At 38.8% G+C, this 21416-nt stretch overlaps 2 protein-coding genes across 2 annotated transcripts in view; one reads left to right on the top strand and one right to left on the bottom strand.

Annotated features, from left to right (window-relative positions):
• dut (deoxyuridine triphosphatase) overlaps positions 1–20512 on the top strand; it is a 38441-nt gene extending 17929 nt beyond the window's left edge. The window contains exon 7 of the mRNA XM_062963597.1: positions 16452–20512. Coding sequence (XP_062819667.1) covers positions 16452–16478 — 27 coding nt within the window. The 3' untranslated portion in view covers positions 16479–20512. The remainder of the gene's footprint in view (positions 1–16451) is intronic.
• The window catches only part of fbn1 (fibrillin 1), a 245076-nt gene continuing 239630 nt past the window's right edge, over positions 15971–21416 (bottom strand). Inside the window, exons 65-66 of the mRNA XM_062963593.1 lie at positions 19696–19879; positions 15971–17205 (exon numbers count right to left, since the gene is read on the bottom strand). Of these exons, the coding sequence (XP_062819663.1) occupies positions 16816–17205; positions 19696–19879 (574 nt within the window). The 3' untranslated portion in view covers positions 15971–16815. The remainder of the gene's footprint in view (positions 17206–19695; positions 19880–21416) is intronic.

Genomic DNA, 21416 nt, shown 5'->3' with positions numbered 1-21416 from the left:
AATAGTCTTTTAGAGTTTATTGAAAAACCGCAAAACAGCGAATCCGTGAAAAGTGAACCGTGAAGTAGTGAGAGAACACTGTAACTACTTTATTTTTCTATCTCGCCTCCATCTCCCCTTGGGGACTCGGGACATTTTACACAGGACCAAGCCTAAAGACAGATAGTAAATACATGTAAACACAACATCTTAAACCGAATAAAACAGAATAAAATCAGATTATTTATTTATTTATTTTATTTACAGTATTTATATTCCGCCCTTCTCACCCCGAAGGGGACTCAGGGCAGATCACATTATACACACATAGGGCAAATATTCAATGCCCATAAACACATCAAACAGAGACCAAGACAGACAGACGCAGAGGCAATTTAACCTTCTCCTGAGGGGATGTTCGATTCTGGCCACAAGGGGGAGCAGCTGCTTCATCATCCACTCTGATGGCACTTCCTCATTCCAAATCGTAAATTAGTTAAACTTGCCTCCCCACTTTTATAAGTGGTACCTTATTTCCTACTTGATAGATGCAACTATCTTTCGGGTTGCTAGATCAGCAACGAGCAGGGCCTATATTTTATTTTTAATTGACAGGTGCTCACCCCGCCATGCCTGGCCTCGAACTCATGACCTCATGGTCAGAGTGATTTATTGCAGCTGCTCAACAGCCTGCGCCACCAATATATAATATAATACAATATAATAATAATATATAATATTATAATATAATACAATATAATAATAAAAACCAGGTTAAAACATAGCATAATGCAACAGTAACCACCATTTAGGAGAAATAAAATGGGGGGCGGTCTAGCTGAAAGTTCAAAAATCTGTATTATAGTGCCATTTAGGGGCGTAGAAGGACAAAGTGCTCAACGTTCTCAATGAGAATTGGGGTGAGGTCGGATTTCAAGTTTCTTCCAGGAGAGAATAATACAAATAATAATACCATACAACAGCGCAGTTATGAATGGCTTCATCTTGTAATTGTTTTTGTTCTTCCACATAGATACAATCACATTGTAACTCCGAGTACACATTGGTAGACTAGCCCAGGCACGGGCAAACTTGGGCCCTCCAGCTGTTTTGGACTTTAACTCCCACAATTCCTAACAGCCGGTAGGCTGTTAGGAATTGTGGGAGTTGAAGTCCAAAACAGCTGGAGGGCCCAAGTTTGCCCGTGCCTGGGCTAGTGAGTACTGTTGTTGTAAATAATGACCCAGTTAAAAGCTGGCGTCTTTTGAAGTCAAGCAAATATTTCTCCTGATTGCAGTTGATTGTGATAAAATGAGAACAAAACAAAGAATCAAGTAAAACTGAACAACATGGTCTGGATTCTTTTATCATGAGTATTTTGTGGTTTACAGTTTTAATAGCCCAATAAAAAAAGGTGGGGTAGAGGTTGAGAAAAAAGGTGGTCTCCAAGACAAACCCGCATGGACACCACTTGAACAAAAAAAAACTTTTCATTTTCTTCTCAGACAGATTCAGCCAATAGCTTAGGGCTCTAACTGTAAAGAAACAAATCAGATGCCAACCCTGTTTTGAAGATGAGTGTTTAGAATCTTAAATCGTTCCTTTAAATTCTGGATTAAACCCAAATAGGATCCAGTGTTGTGTAGCAATGTTCTGGAGACAAGTGTTTGGATCCCCATTCAGCCATGGATGGCCTCAGACAAGTCCCATTCCCTTGGCCTCAGAGGAAGGCATCTTGCCAAGAAAACTTCATGATAAATTTGCAGTAAGGTTTCCATAAGGTAGAAACACATACAAACATGATATGTTAAATGTAGAAATCACAAATTGCAAATGGAATAATACAGATAAAATTGAAAATACAGTATTGCAATAATCAAGGGGATGTGGGAACCAGTTAAGAACTATTTAGAGAACGTACTAAGATGTGGAGTGGAAAAATTAAGATTAAGATTGATATTTCAAATGTAATTTGTGTAGTTTGTTGTATAAAGTGTATGTACAAGGAGGGGAGGGTGGGAGTGGGATAAAACGACAAAACAACAATAAAAACAAATTTAAAAAAAACATGCAAATGTGAGTAGATCAATAGGTACCACTCCGGCGGTAAGATTACAGCACTCCTTGTAGTCGTGCCGGCCACGTGTCCTTGGTGTCTATGGACAACGCCGGCTCTTCGGCTTAGAAATGAAGATGAGTATCACCCCCCAGAGTCGGACACGACTGGACTTAACGTCAGGGGAAAACCTTTACCTTTTATGTCTTACTTATTCATCAATCTTCAGGGAGCCAAAACACTCACAAGTCCAGCTTCCTTGAATACTTTCTTTGCACTTCAGCAAACCTAGGCGTGTATCTTCTGAGTATGGTATTTCAAACTGAATTGGAACTAAGTTGATTAATCTGTACATTTTGTCAACATGGGGTCAGGGTGCGTGCTGGGTGGGTTTCTCCAAACACCATCTATCATCTTCTCCAGCACCCTGATGAATTGGTTGCAATCGTCTGCGTCACCAATTCCTCTTCAATGTCAGACTCAAACACATCTCTAGTCTAAAGTCCAAACATTTATTTCATTATCTGTAATACATATTTACAAAGCACAGCAAAATCCATCGCTCTGAGCTGGCATTCTTCTACAGCCTCTCGCCTTGGCAAGCACCAACTCAACACACACAGAGATAAGAAAACACATTCCTCAGTCCAAAAGAAGTTCCGACCTCCAAAGGCCGGAAATCATGCCTGATAGGTCATAGCAGGCTGTCAGTCAAAATTAGCCTGCTGTTAACTGTTTCATTGCTGAAACACACACTCTTGCACAGCAGCAAAAACACTTGATTTACATTTCATACACATACAACCATAATCCAACACGTTTCTCCCATCAAATCCAGGGGCATTATCCATAGATGAAAACTATATTATCGGCATATGCAGTGACCTCAAATGCTGTTTTTTTCAGATATGCGCAAAAAGGACTGTTCCTGGCAGTCCTGGGTGTGTCTATTTTTTTCCCCCAACTTCACGGCGTGAATCACTCTGTTGCATGAGGCCATTCCCATGCTTTGTTCAGGACTGCTGCTAAGCAACATCCCAGGCCGAGCATGGGACAATGGTGCATCACAGCTTGTTCTTTCTGTGCTGAATTTTTGACATGTGGGACACACCCAAGCCGCTTGGGAACATGACTGTCTTCCAGAAACCAGAATTCCCACATAACTACATATTGGGCTGTGATCAGGTTTTGAGGCTAGCCTCAAGTCAATTAATATAATACTCATTGTGGAGCTGCAAGGGAAGACGTTAATTTGGATGTAAGGATTCCTTGCCTTTCGGCATTTACAGTATTTCAGTTAGCTAGCCCCAAACTTCAGTGATATGAAGAAATGCCTTTACTGCTTCTGAAAATAGAGAACAGTTTCTGTAATACAGAATATTATGGACTTTATTTTTTTATTTACAGTATTTATATTCTGTTATATATATATACTAGCTGTGCCCGGCCACGCGTTGCTGTGGCGAAGTATGGTGGTATGGGAAATAAAGTACAGTAGAGTCTCACTTATCCAAGCCTCGCTTATCCAAGTTTCTAGATTATCCAAGCCATTTTTGTAGTCAATGTTTTCAATATATCGTGATATTTTGGTGCTAAATTCGTAAATACAGTAATTACTACATAGCATTACTGCATATTGAACTACTTTTTCTGTCAATTTTGTTGTAAAACATGATGTTTTGGTGCTTAATTTGTAAAATCATAACCTAATTTGATGTTTAATAGGCTTTTCCTTAATCCCTCCTTATTATCCAAGATATTCACTTATCCAAGCTTCTGCCGGCCCGTTTATGTTGGATAAGTGAGACTCTACTGTATATATATATATACTAGCTGTGCCCGGCCACGCATTGCTGTGGCGAAGTATGGTGGTATGGGAAATAAAGTATTGAGGAATTGGTGGTAGTTAAGGTAAAGGGTCCCCTGGGCTGAGTGGGTTGCTAGGAGACCAAGTGAGCGGAGCTTAGCCTTCTAACTGGCAGCAATTGGATAAAAACAATTATTCCTCTCCCTCTAATTAGGACTTTATTTTTCTTTTCTTTTTGTTGTATCAACCTAGAGACATGGATGAGGGGTTGTGCTGTCAATTTTTGAGGTTTTGGGGTGTTTACTTTTGTTGTTTTGTCCGCTGCCGTGATGCCATCACTCTTTTATATATATAGATTATGGACTTTGTGTGCTGAGCCTCAAGGAAAGGAGAAGCATAACATTTCATGTAGCGATGTGTTGTCAAAGGCTTTCATGGCCAGAATCAAAGGGTGGTTGTGTGTTTTCTGGGCTGTATAGCCATGTTCCAGAAGCATTCTCTCCTGATGTTTCGCCCACATCTATGGCAGGCATCCGTATATTGGAAAAAACTAAGCAAGGAAGGTTTATATATGGGTGGAAGGTCCAGAGTGGGACCTCACAACCTCTGAAGATGCCTGCCATGGATGTGGGTGAAACGTCAGGAGAGAATGCTTCTAGAACACGGCTATACAGCCCAGAAAACACACAACAACCCTATTTCATGTAACATTTATGTGGTTGGCATAAAATAACATTAGTACTAGAATATATTAATATTGGCCTTGGTCAAAGAAAAAATAGTTGTAAAAACATTTTTTATTATATTCTTGGCACAGTAGAACTGAAAGAAACTATATGCGGCTGATGGAGATCAATAACACTAACAAATTTTGAAAACTGGTTTGAAAATGTTATTTCTTGTTTAATTGTGTGGTCCTTTGTTTTTGTTGCTGCCACAAACTATGCTGAATTGATTGAGACTCTATGAGATATTCATTGAAAGACTAGAGCAAAATGTGCTACAGGATGTCCTGCAAAAGCAAAGATTTTGCAGTTTAACAAACCTTTTCCATGTTTTTATGCTAGAACCAATTAGGAAATTATTTTTATAACCCAGGAACAAAAATTGTGTTGCATAGTGCAATGCCAGAACGTATAAAGTAGAGTCTCACTTATCCTACCTTCACTCATCCAACATTCTGTATTATCCAATGCGGTCTGCCTTTTAATAGTCAGTTTTTTTGTGGTAAATGTTTTCAATACATTGCGATGTTTTGGTGCTACATTCGTAAATACAGTCATTGCTACATAGCTTTAACGTGTATTGAATTGCTTTTTCTGTTGATATGTTGTAACACATGATGTATTGGTGCTTAATTTGTAAAATCATAACGTAATTTGATGTTTAATAGGCTTTCCCTTAATCCCTCCTTATTATCCAATATTTTCGCTTATCCAACGTTCTGCCAACCCATTTATATACATTTATATACATTCTCACTTATCCAACACTCACTTATCCAATGTTCTGGATTATCCAACGCATTTTGTAGTCAATGTTTTCAATATATCATATTTTGGTGCTAAATTCGTAAATACAGTAATTACTACATAGCATTAATACGTATTGAACTACTTTTTCTGTCAAATTTGTTGTCTAATATGATGTTTTAGTGCTTAATTTGCAAAACCATAACCTAATTTGATGTTTAATAGGCTTTTCCTTAATCTCTCCTTATTATCCAACATATTTGCTTATCCAACGTTCTGCCAGCCCGTTTATGTTGGATAAGTGAGATTCTACTGTAGTTTGCAAACTCTATTTTCACTGACTAGTTGGCAGCAAATGTGGAACCGTGGAAGTTACAGTTTTACAAGGCCTTTAACCTTCTCTGCTAAAGACTACTGGTGTCTCACCAGGCTTGATAGTAGTAAAAGTGCCTTCAAACTGTTATAATTTTACAGTGTTGATGTACCATATGTAGAATATGGGTCCTCACTTATTAGAATGGTAACTCCCAGAATCTCCCAACCAGTAATCTTTAAATGTAATGTCTGGTGGGCAAGATCTGGATTTGTTTGTTGCAGGTAGGTAGGTAAAGATTTTACTCTGACATTAAGTCCAGTCGTGTCCGACTCTGGGGGTTGGTGCTCATCTCCATTTCTAAGCCGAAGAGCCGGCGTTGTCCGTAGTCACCTACAAGGTCATGTGGCCAGCATGACTGCATGGAGTGCCGTTAACTTCCAGTCGGAACGGTATCTATTAATCTACTCACATTTGCATGTTTTTGAACTGCTAGGTTGTCAGAAGCTGGAGCTAACAGTGGGTGCTCACTCCACTCCCCGGGTTTGAACATGGGACCTTTCAGTCTGCAAGTTCAGCAGCTCAGCGCTTTAACACACTGAGCCAGCGGAGGCTCTGAATTTAGAGCTGTTAACATACCGAAAAGAAACCCTCCTTCCTTCTCATCGCTTTCATTAGGAAGTTTATGAAGAATTGTGAGTAATATCTCGAGTTATTGTTTACAGCACATGTTCTCAATTATGGGGATAAGGGGCATACGGACCAAGAGCTTGAGTTGGTAAAGAGATCTTTCTCTGAGCCTTCCATTCAACATCCAGAATGGACTGCAAAATGATATATATGTTCTGGACCATAATATATATTTCATACTTGTGTTAGACGCCTGTGCCTTGTAAGACAACACCATCTTTCTTGTCAAGGGATTAAATCGCAAGGCACTAGCCTTGCCTACCTAGTTGCAAAATATGTGGAAGAGAGACTGCTCCATCCCCTGTGGTTAAATCACATGATTGCAAAACGATCATTAATCTGATGCAAAGCAGTCCAGCAATAGGGATTTATTGAGATTATACATATCACCATGCCTGCTAGTATCAGAACATAGGCTCAAATTCAGTATGGAACTTATTTATTTGGCAAACAGGATTTAGTGTGTTGTCGAAGGCTTTCATGGCTGGAATCACTGGGTTGCTGTGAGTTTTCTAGGCTGTTTGGCCATGTTTCAGAAGCATTCTCTCCTGACATTTCACCCACATCTATGGCATGCATCCTCAGAGGTGTGCGGTCTGTTGGAAACTAGGCAAATGGGGTTTATATATCTGTGGCAAGTTCAGGTTGGGAGAAAGATCTCTTGTCTGTTTGAGGCAAGTGTGAATGTTGCAATTGTTCACCTTGATTAGCACTGAATAGCCTTGCAGTTTCAAAGTCTGACTGCTTCATGCCTGGGGGATCCTTTGTTGGGAGGTGTTAGCTGGCTCTAATTGTTTCATGTCTGGAATTCCCCTGTTTTACTATCCTGATTTTTGAGTTTTTTTAAAAACTGGTAGCCAGATTTTGTTCATTTTCATGGTTTCCTCCTTTCCGCTGAAATTGTCCACATGCTGTTGTGGATTTTAGTGGCTTCTCTGTGTCGTCTGACATGGTGGTTGTTAGAGTGGTCCCGCATTTATGTGTTCTCAAATAATATGCTTGTAATGAAGTGTGATTTTTTTTTTTTTAGTTTACAGATGCCATGTTTAATTGTGTTTTAAAAGGGTCAATAATTTCAGTTACTCTGCACTCATGAGTTGGTTGCCATGAAGAAGTGGGCAGAGCCAACTGTCGTTTTTGTGTGGAGAAGTGCAGGTTTGAAAAAACAGCCCTTAGTCTGTGCCCTGCTGAGGGACAGTTAAGACTGATTCTCAGTTGGAGGATCAGGGAGACTCAAGTGCTTAATTTTGAGTCTGTTTAAAATAAGTTTGGTGACTTATTTTAAGGTAATCTGTTTCCAGATAAGAAACAGATAGTCTGTGATTGTAATTCACAGGGTGACTACAGTTTAAAGCAATAGAGAAAGAAGTGTCATTTTAAGAAATTTGAAACACCTCAATATAGCTTTGCAACTGTTCATCTAAGTGCCTCTAAAGAAAGTTACTGTAACCGTTAAGCTTTGTGCATGAATAAACGTGTTACTGTTCTTTCTAAACATCTCATCTTCTGTCATCTATATTACCGTCTAAAGCAAACAAGGAAAAGGAAGAAAAACCAAAATTAAAAAGTCTCTTCTCTAAGTAACTACGTAGTGGCTACATCTTCCCATAGTGGTGGCAAGAGTTGATAATCCCCTTAACATCTGGTGGCCGTATTATAAACATCTTTACCTCTGGTGGCAGCTTTTAAATAAAACATCTTTAATTAAACTGATGGCAGCGGATATAAAATATATAATAATAATATAAATATAAATAATTAATAAAAACAACCCCAACCTCCACATCTCAAATTGGTGGCAGGGGTGGGATTTCAAAAGATTCCCCCCTGCCTGAGTTCTCTTCGCAATGCTGTGTCCAAGTGCTCTGCTATGACTGAATTCTCTGGTTGAGTTAGTCTGCAGTGCCATTCATGTTCCTTGATTCATGTTTGGCCAGTGCTGCTGCGTTTGGTGGTCCCTATGTAGCTGCATGGTATATGATAGACTCCTGCAGAAGTGAGAGGATCCCTCTTGTCCTTTGCTTAATGTAGCATTTGTTAGATCCGCAGATATAGAAACCTCACTTGTCTACTTTCCAACAGACCTCACAACCTCTGGGGATGCCTGCCATATATGTGGGCAAAATGTCAGGAGAGAATGCTTTTGGAACATGACAATACAGTCTGGAAAATGCACAGCAACCCAGTCATTTTGACCATGAAATTCTTCGACAACACATACTTACGTAAAGACTTGTGGTGTGTCCTTCATGCAAATATTTCACTGAAGTAAATTCGTTCCTCTTATACATACAGAGTTTGCTGGTAGCTCCATTTCATTCATCCCTCTGTTTTACTTTCAGGTTCAAAAATCAAAGGGAAGGTACTGCCAGCAACTTGTTGGTTTTAGGTTTAAAGTAAGCAGAGCTGTCAAGGTTTGTGTGGTTTCTATCTCACGGCATAAATATTCCTTTATTCACCTGAATTTTATTCCAAACTTGGCCTCCATTTGTGAATCCCAGTCCAGGATTTCTTGAAATTGAGCCCAGCTTCAAAAGAAGTTCACGAACCTTGAGAAACCTGGCTATTCTAGGGTGGGAGTTAAAAATTAAAATTTGTTTTCACCTGTTTTAGGTTACCGCTTCCAATTTTATTAAGATTGACACACATCATATAACATGAAACCAATCTCCTGCCCTGCAAAGTTTTGTTGGCTGTGATAAATGTTACAATACAAACTATTTCTAACTGCAGTAATGTAGGGTGAATTAGATAGGATCTCTTGACAATTTAAGAAGCAGTGTTAACCTTATACTTCGATGTAATTAAAGTCTTTGCCCATCCATCACCCAAAAAACCACATCCACATTGTATTGGCTGCACATTGGATTACTTCACTGTTGGAGTTAGATTTGCTCCAGTGAACAGGGTGGGGCATCTAGAGCCGACAAAATAACATGTGGATTTATAAATACTGGCTGGGATCTTATTCAGTATTTACAGTGCCATAAAACCAGGCTTAACAACATCATAAATATTGCAACTCCCATTTGCAGTTGTGGCACCAAATGTCCATCCAACGCACCATCTAGACAAACTCCATCCTAGGCATGAGTTCACAATTAAAATATGCCATCCTACTTCTGTTTAGAAGGGGAAAATTATACAGATGTGAAGAAATGTGCTTCTATCTTTAAGACTTAATTGGTTTGAATTCTAGCATGGGCTGTCATGGACATAACCCCTCTTTGGATGCAGTAGCAAATCATATATAGTAAAGGTAAAAGTTAAAGGTTTTCCCCTGACATTAAGTCCAGTCGTGTCTGACTCTGCGGGTTGGTGCTCATCTCCATTTCTAAGCCGAAGAACCGGCGTTGTTCATAGACACCTCCAAGGTCATGTGGCCGGCATGACTGCAGAGCACCGTTACCTTCCCGCCGGAGCGGTACCTATTGATCTACTCACATTTGCAAGTCATATATAGGCCTCAGGTATACTGCAAAGCATACAGTTGTGGGAGTGGGATCGAATGTAATAAGGTCCAACCCTTCTCCAAGACTCTTACCATCAAACAATTCTTCCAAATGGTTGTGGGAGATCTCATTTCTTGTAGTTGGAATGCAGTGGTTTAGTGTCATGTTTATCTCAGGCATATTGTGTTTGTATTCCTATCATGTTTTCATTTATGGACTTGCTGACATATTTACTTAAAATAGCCATGTGTATGTAGACTGATGGATGTGACTATGCTGTGAACATGTTCTATTTGCTTGTATTGACAGGGATCTGTAGGGAAAGCTCTCACTAGCTAAGCTTGGCAGATTTATGACACAGATGCAAGCAGGAGTAATACTGTCATCCCGGTCATGAGAGCGAAGAATGAGGGGTGGACTAGGTAGATATTGGTATTGTTTTACAGTACCTATGAAAAGGTAAAGGTTTCCCCTGACGTTAAGTCCAGTCATGTCTGACTCTGGGGGTTGGTGCTCATCTCATTTCTAAGCTGAAGAGCCGGCGTTGTCCGTAGACACCTCCAAGGTCATGTGGCCATTGGCATGACTGCATGGAGCGCCGTTACCTTCCCGCCGGAGCGGTACCTATTGATCTACTCACATTGGCATGTTTTCGATCTGCTAGATTGGTAGGAGCTGGGGCTAATAGCAGGCGCTCATTCCGCTCCTGGGATTTGAACCTGGGGCCTTTCAGTCTGCAAGTTCAACAGCTCAGAGCTTTAACACATCGCCACCAGGGCTCCTACAGTACCTATAGGCAATTACTATTTACTATTCACATCACATGTGATGTATCTAGCACACACGTAATGTGAATAGCAAATAGTAACTGCCTATAGGTAAAATGGGCCCCTGGTGGCACAGTATGTTAAAGCGCAGAGCTGCTGAACTTTGGGACTGAAAGGTCCCAAGTTCAAATCCCGGGAGCGGAATGAGCACCCGCTGTTAGCCCCAGCTCCTGCCAACCTAGCAGTTCGAAAACATGCAAATGTGAGTAGATCAATAGGTCCGGCGGGAAGGTTGAGCTGCTGAACTTGCGGACCAAAAAGTCCCAGGTTCAAATTCCGGGAGCAGAATGAGCGCCTGCTGTTAGCCCCAGCTCCTACCAACCTAGCAGTTCGAAAACATGCTAACGTGAGTAGATCAATAGGTACCGCTCCGGCGGGAAGGTAACAGTGCTCCACGCAGTCATGCCGGCCACATGACCTTGGAAGTGTCTATGGACAACACTGGCTCTTCAGCTTAGAGATGGAGATGAGCACCAACCCCCCCAGTGTCGGTCATGACTGGACTTAACGTCAGGGGGAACCGTTACCTATAGGTAAAATGATTCCAACTTTATTTCAGGCTAATCAATTAGCACATTCTCTGCCTTTATCAAAGCAGATAATGTGGATTATTTGCTTTGCTAATCTGGGTTATATAGCAGTATAGCTCCAAACACAGTTAGTGATGCTGGGAAATGTATTGTTTCAGCCCTCTCTCTGCCTTGTGCTAAAGAATCTTGGTTCCTCTCAACTGGGACTGACAAAATTATTGTGTATTGTTGTCGGCCAAATCATAAAACCCAAGCGTCTTTGCCAAGACATTTTCATATTGGTATGAACTTCGGCTGCAAAACATTGTCTTAGAAAAATGCATCCAACTCTTTGCTTGGTGAGCAATTCTTGAGTCTCTGGGGACAACATTTCTCTTTCCCTTTGACAGCGAGGCATTTCACCTTTGCACACAGTGTTTGGTTAAACTCTGTGCTATATAGGCACAACTGACGCCTTTTGTTATAAACTGTCTCACGTGCCAGCAATAATATACAGTTCGTGGGAAAACTATATGTGTCCCTGTAGCACAAAGCTGGAACTCTGACAATGTATTATAACATTGGGACGTATACTGTATTTCTTTTCTCCCATATATTTAAATGGGATCCATTGAGTGCTCAGTCTTGTTTTAGTGAAATCCAGGTTTAGCCTACTGTAATACATATATCTTCTGTATACAGTAGAGTCTCACTTATCCAACATAAACGGGCCGGAAGAATGTTGGATAAGCGAATATGTTGGATAATAAGGAGGGATTAAGGAAAAGCCTATTAAACATCAAATTAGGTTATGATTTTAAAAATTAAGCACCAAAACATCATGTTAGACAACAAATTTGGTAGAAAAAGTAGTTCAATACGCAGTAATGCTATGTAGTAATTACTGAATTTATGAATTTAGCACCAAAATATCGCGATATATTGAAAACATTGACTCCAAAAATGCGTTGGATTATCCAGAATGTTGGATAAGTGAGTGTTGGATAAGTGAGACTCTACTGTACTTTCCTACTGCAATAAATTTACCTTTTTATTATTTATTTACTACATTTATATCCCGCTCTTCTCACCTCGGAGGAGACTCAGAGCGGCTTACAAATCAAATGTACATACAATATATTATTAGCATAGCACAGTATAATCATTAAATTACTATATTGTACTATATTATTATATGGTAATATTATTAGTAATATTACCATATAATGGCGCTCCATGCAGTCATGCCGGCCACATGATCTTGGAGGTGTCTACGGACAACGCCGGCTCTTCGGCTTAGAAATGAGCACCAACCCCCAGAGTCGGTCACGACTGGACTTAACGTCAGGGGAAAACCTTTACCTTTTTACCTACATTTAATATATAATATATAATTAATATTATTGTATTATTAGTAGTATAATATTGTATTGCATTATAATATTATTATCAATATTATAAGTATATACAATATATTATATATTTATAAATTGTATATTAATGCTTTTATGCTTTTGAACAGCATTTAAAATTATACTACTGTGAGTGGTACGTATAATAGATCAATGATGACAGAAGGGGTAACTACCCGTATATACTCGAGTATAAGCCGACCCGAATATAAGCCGAGGCACCTAATTTTTACCACAAAAAAACTGGGAAAACATTGACTCCAGTATAAGCCGAGGGTGGTAAATTTCAGAAATAAAAATAGATACCAATAAAATTACATTAATTGGGGCATCAGTAGGTTCAATGTTTATTCAATAATAATGTTCATAATTCATATTAATTGTATTATGTTTGAATATTATTCAAACGTAATGTCATTTTCATTGATTTGCTGGTTCACACCTTTAAAGCCCTGTTGTCCAAGGAGGTTTAGGTTGGGCAAACTGACTGAGCTTATTTCAAAGTATGTGGAAAAACCTTTTCCACTCAGAAAGGATGTAAGCAGTACTTTGAAAAGAAATATTCATTGAAGTCATGGACCATTTAACTGTTGGTCTATTTATTTTGTAGAATTCTCCTTTGAGGGTTGAGCATCAATGCACAGGCCAAAAAACTGAACTGGTAAACTAAGGATAAACTTCTGTACTATTCTGTCTCTAGATCATGTAATGGCACGTGCATTTGTAGTAATAGGAAGATCAGAGAATGACACATGTCTCATCTTTATGCTTCGGACTCGGTATATCATGCATAGGATGCCAATAATTAGGTAATAGTCCTTTTTTCAGATCAACTTCCCTTATCTTTCCTCCAAATTTGATGCTTATTTCACCCCCAGAAAGGCCCAACAGGGATTTCTAAGTGCTATAATAATATTATAATGGAATACAATATTATACTACTAATAATATAATATAATAATATTAATTATATATTATATATTTAATGTAATATTATAATAATATTACCATATAATGATATAGTACAATATAGTACTTTAATGCTTATATTGTGCAATGCTAATAATATATTGTATTTTCATTCGAATTGTAAGCCGCTCTGAGACCGCTTCGGGGTGAGAAGAGTGGGATATAAATGTAGTAAATAAATAAATAAATATGGGCCTTTTTTTCTAGAAAACAATTCCATTCATTCTCATGCAAGTTGCCCCATTGTCGATGACTGTATTCATTCAACTACCTCGTAACTCAATATTTACACACTGCACTTTATCCAGTTCGTTTTTATCCTTTTACTTGGGTGCCAAATCCATGGTTTTTTAAAATATGTTTTTAACATGATTATTTCTTTGTTTTGTTTTGGAATGTTGGATTTTAATAACTGTGTTTGCATTTTGAGGTTTCTCTATGTTTTATTGTTTTATCTGGGCTTGGCCCCATGTAAGCTGCCCCGAGTCCCTTCGGGGAGATGGAGGCGGGTATAAAAATAAATTATTATTTTCATTATTATTATTATTATTATTATTATTATTATTATTATTATTATTATTACACAGCAAACAAGATAGATATGCTGGATTTCGTATCACAAAATCACAAGTTGAACTCTTCCCAAGTGTCTAGGACTGTGTGATGTATTTTCGGATGATGCGTGCAGATCCCAGTAGGGTGGCCTTTTGCAGTTGGCAGATCGTGATTTTGTCAATGTCTATTGTTTCCAAATGCCGGCTGAGATCTTTTGGCACGGCACCCAATGTGCCCATCACCACTGGGACCACCTGCACTGGTTTCTGCCAGAGTCTTTGAAGTTCAATCTTGAGGTCCTGATAGCGGCTGAGTTTTTCCTGTTATTATTATTTACATGCTCCTTGCAAGCCCCAAATCCAAAGAGACTTTACTTCCATGTTAGCATCTAGGATCAACTCTTTGAGAGTTTTAAAATATTTTAAACATTTTAAAATATGCCATTACTTAGCATTGTGTTGCTGCTGTTCATTGTATTGATGGATAAGATACGTATGATATACTGAGTCTGCAGCGTGAAGGTGAGACATGTTATTCTCCGATCTTCCTATTACTACAAATGTACATGTCATTACATGATTTATGTTTTTACTAAAGTTTAATGGAGAGGATATATTTCATATTATGGAGATGTTGGCAACTATAGTATTCAGTAAAAGCATTCTTATTTATAGGTATATTTATAGGTGACATAAAGACCATTGGTGTATGTATAGAGTACAGAACAGGGGTCCTCAAACTTTTTAAGTGGGGAGCCGATTCATGGTCCCTCAGATTGTTGAGGGGCCGAATTATCATTTGAAAAAAAAACACGAACAAATTCCTATGCTCACTGCACATGTCTTATTTGTAGTGCAAAATTATTTATTTATTTATGTATTTATTACATTTATACCCTACGCTCTCTCACCCCGAAGGGGACTCAGAGCGGCTTACAAGTTGTATGTACATACAATATATATTATTAGCATAGCACAATATTAGCATTATATATTACTATATTGTACTACACCATTATACCGTAATATTATTAGTAATACTACATTTAATATATAATATATAATTAATATTATTATATTGTATTATTATTATTAGCCGCCCTGAGTCCCCTATTGGGTGAGAAGGGTGGGGTAGAAATACTGTAATAAATAAATATTTTATTTTATTTTATTACATTATAATATTTATTATCAATATTATATGTATACACAATATTTATTTTTATTACAATATATTATATTATTACCATATCATTTATTTACAATATTTCATTTACAATATGGGTAAATGAAAAAACAATACAATATTTAAAAATAAAAATAATTTTAACCAACATACTGTAAACTTATCAGGATTTCAGTGGGAAGTGTGGGCCTGCTTCTGGCCAATGAGATCATCAAGTAGGATTGTTGTTGTTGTGCCTTCAAGTCATTTCAGACTTTGGGCGAGCCTAAGTCTAAAACTGAGGGTGGGGCCAGGTAAATGGCCTTGGAGGGCCTTAGTTTGGGGACCCCTGGTACAGAACATCAAAATGTTTGTTTGAATATGGAATAGGGAGCACTCCCTGTGTTGATTATAATTCCCAACAAGACGGATATGCCATGGCAGATGTCTCAGTAGTACAAAACATGACAAAGGGCCAGAATTGTTAATGACGACTCTTTATGGTGACTATTTGGAAGACGTAATAGAACTTTTTTTTGTGTCTCAACAAACAAATGCATTCTATATGTGGTGTATCGAAAAAGAAAAAAGGAAGGTAGATAGGAAGAAAATAAGAACAGTAATCCAGTCTGTATCAAACTCCATACACAGTGTTGAGACTTTTAGGAACATTGCATGAAACTTGCATGTTTTGTTCCTGAACAAACCCGGAAAAAAACCTCTCTCTGTACGAGTTTGGTAAGAACATGAAGCCACAAAATGAACTAAAAAAGAACGGTTTTATTGTGACATTTGACATTGAATTCCTTTTGATGTGAATCATGGTAGGTACTCTTTGACATGTGTTACATTGCCATGATGTAACTGCGGATTGCACTGCGTCCTGCGACTTGTGAGAATGTTTAGTGATCCCCAGTGACCTCAGTGCATTTGGATTGTCACAGAAATTTCTTCACCAGATTTGTGTATACAGTTAAGTAGTTGGTCTTATAAGCACCATTATAAACCCTCACAGGAAGGGTGTTATTAATCTAGTTTACAAATGCTTCATGGATAAAAAATAGCTTGGTTACAGTATACACACACTTAATTTACATGTACTGTAGTATAGGTATAACTGAAATAAACTACTGAGCTAAACCTTGTTTGATTGATGTATTTAGACTGGATAATTGCAATTTCTTTGGCTTCTAAGTCGTGTATATATTACAGTGCATTTATAAAATCTAATTTGGACATTTTCTAGCACCAAAGGGATATCAGAAACGGCTGACCAAGTAAGTGTAGCTGAATTGGTTTTGAAGAATCCATGGATGGAACTTGCTTCACTGCCGATAGCGTTTTACCTTGTCACCAACTTCCAACAGCAGTCCTGATATTCAAGATTCAAAGTAGCTACACTTACAAGAAGCCTGAGAAAGTGGTTGTTGTGAGCGACTGTTTGCGTCCGGTACCTTGCTTGTGTCGGAATGGGAATGTTGCTCACGTGTCCGAATGACTTCGTGACGGACGACTGTACCTGTGCCGTGGAGAACCTTCCTGGGAAAGAAAACATTCAAGTCTTGCCTAGCTATCTTTGGCTTTTCCTCATTTGATCTTTGCTTGGTGAATTAATGCAGCAAAATTTCAATTCTCATTTTCAGGTTGTCTCCTAGCTCACCACTGAGGTAGTCTTTGTCGTGTTTGTCTTCAAGCTGGTTGAGTTCCTTCTTTTTATAAAGCGGGATGCTACTGATCTGTAATGAGTAGGCTCCAGGCACCGGCTTCTTCTTTGTTAGGTGAAGGAAACTTACGCCTTCTTTCTGATTAATCCGAAAGAAGCCGCCCTCGTTCCCGTGGTCTATTAAATATCGGTTGTGGTTGGTCAACGTCGTGAGAGCAGGGATCAGTTGCAAGAGCCGGTCTTTGTTATTAAGATCGGAAATGTTGAACGAAAGGGTGGCTGGCTTTTCAATATCCCAGCTGGCGAGGTTCACAGCCATCTCTATCTCAGGCTGATCCTGCAAAAGAAAAGCATGGTTCAGTCTCTCTCTTCTTGCTGTTTTAAGAACCCATATCCACAATATTCCCTATAAGTATCCACAGAGTTTCTGCAAAACCTAAGACATACAGTAGAGTCTCACTTATCCAACGTTCTGGATTATCCAACGCATTTTTGTAGTCAATGTTTTCAATATATCGTGATATTTTGGTGCTAAATTCATAAATACAGTAATTACTACATAGCATTACTGCATATTGAACTACTTTTTCTGTCAAATTTGTTGTATAACATGTTTTGGTGCTTCATTTGTAAAATCATAACCTAATTTGATGTTTAATAGGCTTTTCCTTAATCTCTCCTTATTATCCAAGATATTCGCTTATCCAAGCTTCTGCCGGCCCGTTTAGCTTGGATAAGTGTAGTAAGGAACGAGGAAGAGTATCCAATAAAAATTGAAACAATTGCATGTACTAGAATCGCTATTTGTTTGGGACTTGGTTTCCAGATAAAAAGAATTATGTGGGGAAATATGTTGCCTCTTTTAGAACAATCCAATTGTTTAGCTCATGGCAAATTCTTGCCCTTAAAAAAAACTCAAGTAGCTGGACAGTACTATTTTAAATGCTAATTTCTACTACAATGAACTTTCTTACAAGGCTGGGTGGGCAGCTCTAAGCTTTAGTGCTGACACGACACAGGAAATGAGCACATAAGTGAAAACCTATGAAAGTTGACCCCTCTGAACAGTTGGCAACAACTTCAGAGGAACCCTGCTGATAAAGGCAGCTGCCACGGCATCTGAGCCTCATTTTCGCACACATACTTCCTCCAACTGTTTTGGAGAGCCACAGCTTAAAGGCATATTGGTTTCATGCAGCATAAGCTTTCACAGACCGCAGCAAAATTCTCCGAGCTTCATGTATCAGAGGAAGTCGGCTTCTGCCTACAAATGGTCACACTCCAGTAAGACATTTAAGTTGCACCTGTATAAACATGGATCTCGAGGTCATACGAACACCAGAATTGTGTCATCTGCACTACATACTGTAGGGTAATCCCCGTATTCAAATAGTTCAGCTCATTATTATTTTATATATATATCTTAGCTTGATACACTGAATCAAGTGTCAAAAATGTTATTGGCACCAGCAAATTAAGCCCGAAGTCTCACTATAAGCAAAGAGTGTGTTGTATGTTTGACACATCAGGAGATGATGTAACTCACTGGAATGATCTACAATGCTTGGAAAATGGGAAAACCACAGAAAAAGAGATAATCTAGAACTATAACTCTGGAAACTAGGGTTCAAATCCCTGCTTCACCTTGCAAAACCACTTTGGCTTTGAGTAAGTTTTACTCTCAACTTCAGAGGAAGAACAAGGCAAAAAAATTGAACGAATTTTGCCAAGAAAACCCCGTCTTAGGGTCACTATAAGTCAGAAACAATCTGAAGGCACATAGCAAAGACCTCAAGGAAAAGAAGGCGGTGGGTTGATTTAACCATGGGATTAAGGTGGGTTGATTTAACCATGGAAGTCCAGGCCAAGACCTGAACAGGGCAATTGACAACTGGAGATCTTGGAGATCTCTCATCCGTAGGGTTGCCATAAGTCAACTTGACAGCCAATAGCAGCAACAACTCAAAGTGGCAACTCTTCACCAGCTTCTCCCTCTTCCCAATATCTCCCAGTGGCGGCCAAAAATGTGGAGTAGGAGCATGGAAACCCAAAACACAACGGCAGAACATCATTGTGTTCCACACTTCCATATCATTGGAAGAACATAATATGGAGCATCCATTTATTATGCGGGGTTGTATGAAGTTTTCAATTAGTTTCCACCACAAAATATGTATTTTATGTCATGTGCCAAAAGGTTAATAAACATCTTAAGCAGTATAAACAAGTAATAGTAAAGTTACCCTATATACTCGAAGATAAGCCGAGTTTTTCAGCCTTTTTTACGGGCAGACGGAGCCTGGAAGCGACTGCTTGCAATAAATGATATATTTCTCCTCCCTTATCAGTGTGTTTGTTTTTTCAAAGCCTCCCTCACTCTTAAGCAAGGGAATGTTTTGAAAAGAAAAATAAGCCCTTGCAAGTCAGGAAGATAGGGCGGGGTACAAATTAAGTTTTATTGTTGTTGTTGTTAAGTTATTGTTAATACCATATTGTTTTTGTTGAACCTACTTTTCCACTCACAAAGTTAGTTTACTGTTTATCTTTGAAATACGGTAAATATTCAAACATATTTAACTTGCTGGTGCCTCAATTAATGTAATTTTATTGGTATCTATTTTTATTTTGAAATGTACCAGTAGCTGCTGCATTTCCCACCCTTGGCTTATACTCGAGTCAATAAGTTTTCCCAGTTTTTTATGGTAAAATTAGGTGTCTCGGCTTATACTCGAGTATATACGGTATCTATCTCAGAGGTAAAGAAGTGAAGGCTCTTAGGAAATTATAAAATCTTCAGCCATCCCAAGGAAGTTAATTAGAAAGTTACCTCTGCATCAAGTCCATCGGTTTCATTTGTGCTTCGCCGTTTTCTTCCCCGCTTAGGATAGCCATTGATTTTACAGTCGTAACATCCTTCAGGAGAAAGTGAGTTCTCATCCACTTCACTGCTGGCTGATAAGTCTTGGCCATGGCCATGGCCTTTTCCCAGCCCCAGGCCAGAAACACAATGCCTGAGGAGTGGAGAAGACAGAAGAATGTCAGCCAAAGCATGCTCAATTCTCATCCTAAAACATTAAATCCAGGTTCATTACCGTTCCTATTTAAATTTTGCAGCCACACCGTCTTTGCACATAGGTCCACCAAACTATTGTATACAGGTTTAGTAATGAAGTGTGAGTTTTTTCAGTTTACAGATGCCATGTTTAGTTGTGTTTTAAAAGGGTCAGTATTTCAGTTACTCTGCACCCATAAGTTGGTTGCCATGGAGAAGTGGGCGGAGCCAACTGTCGTTTCAGTGTAGAAATGCAGGTTTGAAAAAGCAGCCGTTAGTCTGTGCTCTGCTGAGGTACAGAGAAGACTGATCTTCAGTGAAGGGCTCAGGGTGGCTCAAATGTTTGATTTTGAGTCAGTTTAAAATAAGTTTGGTGGCTTATTTTTAGGTAGTCTGTTTCCAGATAAGGAACAGATAGTCTGTGATTGGAATTCACAGGGTGACTGCAGGTTAAAGCAGTAAAGGAAGAAGTGGTATTTTAAAGGTTGAAACATCTCAATATAGCTTTGCAACTGTTAATCTAAGTACCTCTAAAGATGTTACTGTAACCATTAAGCTTGTGCCTGAATAAACGTGTTATTGTTCTTTTTAACATCTCAGTCTCTGAAATCTATATTACCATCAAAAGCAAACAAGAAAGAAGAAAACCCAAATTTAAAAAGTCTCTTCTCTAAGCAGCCAGTGGCTACATCTTCCAATAGTGGTGGCAAGAGTTGATAATCCCCTTAACATCTGGTGGCCGCATTATAAACATCTTTACCTCTGGTGGCAGCTTTTAAATAAAAACATCTTTAAAGTGGTGGCAGCGATAATAAAAATATTAATTAATAGAAACTCCTCCACATCTCCGCAATTGGTGTCAGGTGGGATTTAAAAAGTTTCCCCCTTGCCTGACATCTTTGCAGGTTTATTTAGTAACCATAGCCATCATGCTCCACACTGCTCTGGAACAACAGGGGTACTATGTGAGGGTGGTTTTTGCAGACTTTAGTTCCACATTTAACACAATCCTCCCACACAGACTGGTACCTAAACTCATGGATCTTGAATTGTCATATTCAATCTGTTCCAGGATTATGGACTTCTTGTCTGGATGATCCCAGAGGTTTAGATTAGGGGATAATACCTCTTCGGCTTTCACTCTCAACACTGGGATGCCACAGGGCTGTGTGTTGAGTCCTCTGCTTTATACTTTGTATTTTATTATTTATTTACAGTATTTATATTCTACCCTTCTCGCCCCGAAGGGGACTCAGAGGGGATCACAATGCACATATACATGGAAAACATTCAGTGCCATTAGACATACAGACACAGAGGCAATTTAACATTTTCCAGCTTTTGGCTTCATGAGGGGATGCTCGATTTTGGCCACAGGAGAAACTGCCACTTCATCATCTACTTGTGACACTGAGTCCTTGATGGAGTACTTCCTCATTCTTCTGCACACTGCTGAAGTTTTTATGGTGTTGTAAATTAATTAAATTAGTTTTTAA

Source organism: Anolis carolinensis, unplaced genomic scaffold (genome assembly GCF_035594765.1).
Source record: "Anolis carolinensis isolate JA03-04 unplaced genomic scaffold, rAnoCar3.1.pri scaffold_11, whole genome shotgun sequence".
Lineage (NCBI taxonomy): Eukaryota > Metazoa > Chordata > Lepidosauria > Squamata > Dactyloidae > Anolis > Anolis carolinensis.
The sequence above is the reverse complement of the archived record's forward strand: the minus strand, read 5'-3'. Positions and strand labels throughout refer to the sequence as shown.